General features: G+C 39.0%; 1 protein-coding gene across 7 annotated transcripts in view; it reads right to left on the bottom strand.

The window, feature by feature from the left end:
• srcin1b (SRC kinase signaling inhibitor 1b) overlaps nucleotides 1-4,708 on the bottom strand; it is a 99,157-nt gene that overhangs the window by 33,790 nt on the left and 60,659 nt on the right. For all 7 annotated transcript variants that reach the window (XM_014014832.1, XM_014014831.1, XM_014014834.1 and 4 more), the window contains 3 exons: nucleotides 4,111-4,312; nucleotides 3,331-3,460; nucleotides 1,583-1,754 (listed from right to left, as the gene is read on the bottom strand). In XM_014014832.1, the coding sequence (XP_013870286.1) occupies nucleotides 1,583-1,754; nucleotides 3,331-3,460; nucleotides 4,111-4,312 (504 nt within the window). The remainder of the gene's footprint in view (nucleotides 1-1,582; nucleotides 1,755-3,330; nucleotides 3,461-4,110; nucleotides 4,313-4,708) is intronic.

The following is a 4,708-nucleotide window of genomic DNA, read 5'->3' as shown; positions in this document are numbered from 1 at the left end:
ACCAACATCTGGTGAAAATTTCATGTCATTAGCACCTCTAGTAATATATTTACTGAGAAAAATGGTGACGTGTTCAATACTTATTTTACCCGCTGTAAATGAACAGATGATTCAGAGGCAGAGCTGAACGATGTATCATTTGAGCATCGTCATCTTAATATACGGGATGTAGGAGGCTAATTAAATCAACATCTTATCTAAACCATTAAGTCATTGCACTAAACGGTCGCGTGTTACAGCTTTTTTTGAAAGGGTTAAGGGGGCAGCCTTGTGTCAACAAAGCTAAAACTTTTATTCTGTTGTGAAACTTCTGGAACAACAATGGTAGCGTTTTTTTTTCTTAGAAATGTTGGTTAAAGCGGCAACACGGTAATAACATTAATCATCTTTTTTTTTCTTCAATATTGTGAAGCCCTACTCTGCAGAACCTGAAGAGGTAAATCAGTCACTAAACCAGGTGTTTTGGAGCAGAGAGATATGTTGAACGTTGGATTGGACACTCCTGTTCTGGAGCCTGAAGCACAAAAAAATATTAAAGTGTGTTAAAGTGTTAAAGCGACACTGACATCAAATTTTTGTAATAAATATGAATGTATTTTTGGAAAGATAACTTTTATAACATATTGTAAAAAATATATTTCACGCTTCTGAGATGAACAGTTGTAGAGATATTTGTGTGTGAATTAACAGGAAGTGATGTCAAATGGTAATGTCTGAAAGTGAACAGTGCTGCTAAAATGGCCGACAACACACACTGTAGAGAAGAATCTGTTTCTTTAGATTATTTTAATCTCTATCATAGAGTGATAAAGAAGAGTCAGAGTTCAAATAATATTGTTTCAATAAATTAAAACCAGGAAGTTTTCTTTCTCAAAGAGTTCCCCTTTGATGTCACTTCCTGTTTCACTTTAGCTGAGCCAAATTCAAAAGAAAATATACCAGTTATGTGACGTAACAGGTAAAATCATGTGTATTATTACAAGTTTCTTAAATTTAAATATATTTTCTTTGGCTTTTTTGTATTTCATGGAAATGCATGTCACAGGCACTTTAAAATATTAAAATAATCAATATTACGGCAACAACAAGGTATTTATCTGAGACGTGTAGCAGATATTTACTTTATTTCCTATAAAATAAGTTTGAATTTAAAAAAATCCATACTAACTGGTTGAGTTCTGCTACATGTAGGGTGATCCCCCCTTTAAATTAAAAAAACTTTTATCCTCGTCAGTAAATATAGACGTGTTCATTAAAGCAGAAAAGTCGCAGTGAAACACGTTTCAAATGAAAAATAAAGCCGGTGTGTTTCATTTACAGACAGTTCAGCTGTAAGAACTAAACTCTGCTTCTACGAGCAGACAGACACCGGACCTGCACGCCGTCGTTTCAGAACCGTGGTTCTCGTCTTACAGCCTGCTGGCGCCGGGCCCAGTCGGCGCTGAAGACGTGACGGGCTGGCGCCGGTCCAGGTGAAAGGTCAGATGACTCAGAGGATGAGGCGTGTTGTGTAACAGCTCGCCGTGTTTGTAAACACAGCTGTTTGAGAAGCTGTGGAACAGAGGAACGTGCACGCACTCACCCGCAGGTCTCCGTTGGCCAGGTGCGGGTTGTGATGTCCCGGGTACGTCCCGTAGACGGGCTCTTTGCAGTAGATCTTGATGACGCAGCGGTCTTGGACGTCCCGCGGGTCCTCCAGCTCGTAGAAGACGTTCCGGGTCTCGTCTTTGATCAGCAGAGCGGTGTTGGGAGATCTGAAGACAGATAACCATAAAACCAAGTGCTGCTTCGTGCGTCCACTGACAGGACGGGTTTAGACTGCGTCAGAAACCAGTAATGAGACGATCAAGTGGACGGGGTCTGATATGAATTCAGTCCAGCTGATAAAAAATGAACTGCAGCTTTCATCAGGACGTTTCACAGCAGATTATACAGATAATCCTAATTAAAATCTCCATGAATCAAATCATTTTCTGGCCTAATTGTTTGGAAAAATGAGAACCTTGTTACAAAATTTACCTTCTAATGATATTTTTAGCAGCTGGAGTTAAACTGATGGACTGTGGCGACAGATGGAGCTGAGGTTGTTTCATCTGGAAAATCAGTTCCTGCAGATCGTCTGTTACTGAGATGAAAATCCATTGAAACAAAAATCTTAGCTCCGCTGATGCTAAACAGCTAAAAATATAAGAGGAAGCTAAAGCTAATCGCTAATACGGTTGTTGCCACAATTAGTTTTGTATCACGTGTCTTTACACTTAAAATGCGTTGTGGTAAATATTCACACATCTTTTCACCAGAGGAATAACTTCACAATTAAAAACGTTACACGCAAATAAATAAAAAAACATTAATATTTAAGTTTAACTCCAGTTTCAATACATGTAGTTGCATTTTATTTAACATCTCATTGCAGCATAAATTTCATTAGCTAATTTGCTAAAGTTGCATTTAAATCCAAACCAGAGTTATAGCTCTGAGTAACTTCCAGTTTACCTGTCAGAATAAAAGCATTTCTTCGAGTTTGTATTTTGAATAATGCTGTCTTAAGTTAAACAACAAATAACACTTTCTCTACCACATTTTAAATGTAGTCAATTTTATATTTGCTACTTAAATATTGTTAAATTTTATTTCTTCTTGATGCTCTTAGTTTGAAGTTTAGCTGCTAAAGACACTACATGCTACACACACGTCATGCACTGCTCCTACGAGGGGATAGTTTTTAATTTGTGATGAATGGCATAAAAATATAAGTTTTTTACACTTGTAATTTTCTAAAGTTATCAAAATATTTAATCTACTAAATGAGAAGCTAGTTCCGGTCTTAGCAGATTAGTGAAACTGTGCCCAGCACTGAAAATGTCTGAAAACGTTTCAGGTTCCATCAAGTCTCAGGCCTCATGATCTCACCGAGGTTAAATCTTCAGTTTCAGCTTCGATACTGACCTGTGAAGTCACTAATTGTATTTTTGTTTTTATTTCTTTTAAACTGAATCTGTAAGGTAATTAGGTGATGTCATCAGTCAGCAGCTTTCAGAACAGTCAGTAGCTACTTTCCTTACTGAAGAGTTAGCATGACCCATAATGGAACGTTCTGAATCCGTGTTTGAATTTATTGATTCGTTTGTCTCGTTTTTACCAGTTTTTATTTGCAGTTATCATATTTTTAATACTCGTGGGTCCCTGGCTGCTCCGCACTCTGATTGATTTCTGAAGCAGGCGGTAAATGAAGCGTAAACGCAGCCCCGCAGGGCGTCAAACAGCGTCTAAACAGATCGATAAGCATCTCCATGTGGTAATAACTCCTGTGAGCACAGCGGGCCTCACCTGAGCATGGCCATGGTGAGCCTCTGGGGGAACATGTGCACGATGAGCGCCCTCAGGGTGTCCAGGCTGGTCAGCTCGTGGGTCAGGTGCACCCGGCGGATCTCCTCCCCGAGCTGCAGGAACAAGATGCCTGCAGATATGGATGGAGAGATGATGATGGGGGAGAAACTAATTTGACCACAAAATACCAGGATTCTGTCATGAAAATCAAACTAATTAGTTTTTACTTCATGGCTGTCAGTAACAGCTGCCTTTAAAGGGTCTGTGACATCAAATTTTTGTAATAAACATAAATGCATTTTTGTAAAGATAACAGTGATAACATGTTGCAAAACAAATTTCACATCACTGAGATGAACGGTTGTTGAGATATTTGCATGTGAAGAAACAGGAAGTGATGTCATAGGGGCCAGAATGTAAACAGAGCGTTGTTACAAAACTAACAACACAGACTGTAGAGAAGAATCTCATCTTTGTTTACATTATTTTTAGTCGCTATCAAAGAGAGACAAAGAAAAGTTAGTTTAAATAATTTTGTTTTAATAAACAGAGACCAACAAGTTTATTTTATTAATGAGTTCCCCTTTGATGTCACTTCCTGTTTCACTTTGGCTGAGCCAAATTTAAAAGAAAATAGGCTGGTTATGTGACACAATGGATAAAATCATGTGTACTATGTCAATTTTCTTAAGTATAAAGATGCTTTCTTTGACTTTTTGTATTTGAAGGATAGGCGTGTCACAGGCTCTTTAAATAATCTTAATTTTGAGGAACTCAGACCTGGCGCCCGGAGCTTGGCCTGGCTGGACGAGCGGGCGAGCGGGAGGCTCTGGCGAAGCCGGTTCATCCGGTTGAATCCGATGGGCATGTCTGGCTCTGACATGGTCTCCAGGTTTTCTGCCGAGGCGAAAGAAACCCTGCTGGCCTGGTCAGCGAGAGCCGGCTGCGTCGGGCTGAGTCGAGTCACACGAGGCGTTCGAGTCTGAGACACAAAAATATAAACCTCAGTCCCAGAACTCGGAGACAAACTGTTCACCTCAGACAGCGGCTTCTAAAGAAAACGCAGCCGAATTAAGATAAAATTAGAGCGGAGCTGACAGTCGAGTAAATGAACCGAGTCAACTCAACATTACAAACAAAACAGCCTCATGACAGAACAAACCCTCAGAAACTAACAGAACGATGTTTGTAAATTAGCAGCAGAGAAAATAAATACAGGTGAAGATAAATCAATGTGTTTCAGAAAAACCCTCAAAGGTCATAGAGAAGATTTTTTAAATATCACTTAACATCAGTTGATGCAACAGAATTAGATAAAAAATGGGGGAAAAAACAGTAAGGTTCTGCAATAAAGCGGAATATATATATATATATATAT

This window comes from Austrofundulus limnaeus, unplaced genomic scaffold (genome assembly GCF_001266775.1).
Source record: "Austrofundulus limnaeus strain Quisiro unplaced genomic scaffold, Austrofundulus_limnaeus-1.0 Scaffold119, whole genome shotgun sequence".
Classification (NCBI taxonomy): domain Eukaryota; kingdom Metazoa; phylum Chordata; class Actinopteri; order Cyprinodontiformes; family Rivulidae; genus Austrofundulus; species Austrofundulus limnaeus.
Note: the sequence above shows the minus strand (reverse complement) of the source record. Positions and strands in the feature narration are given on the sequence as shown.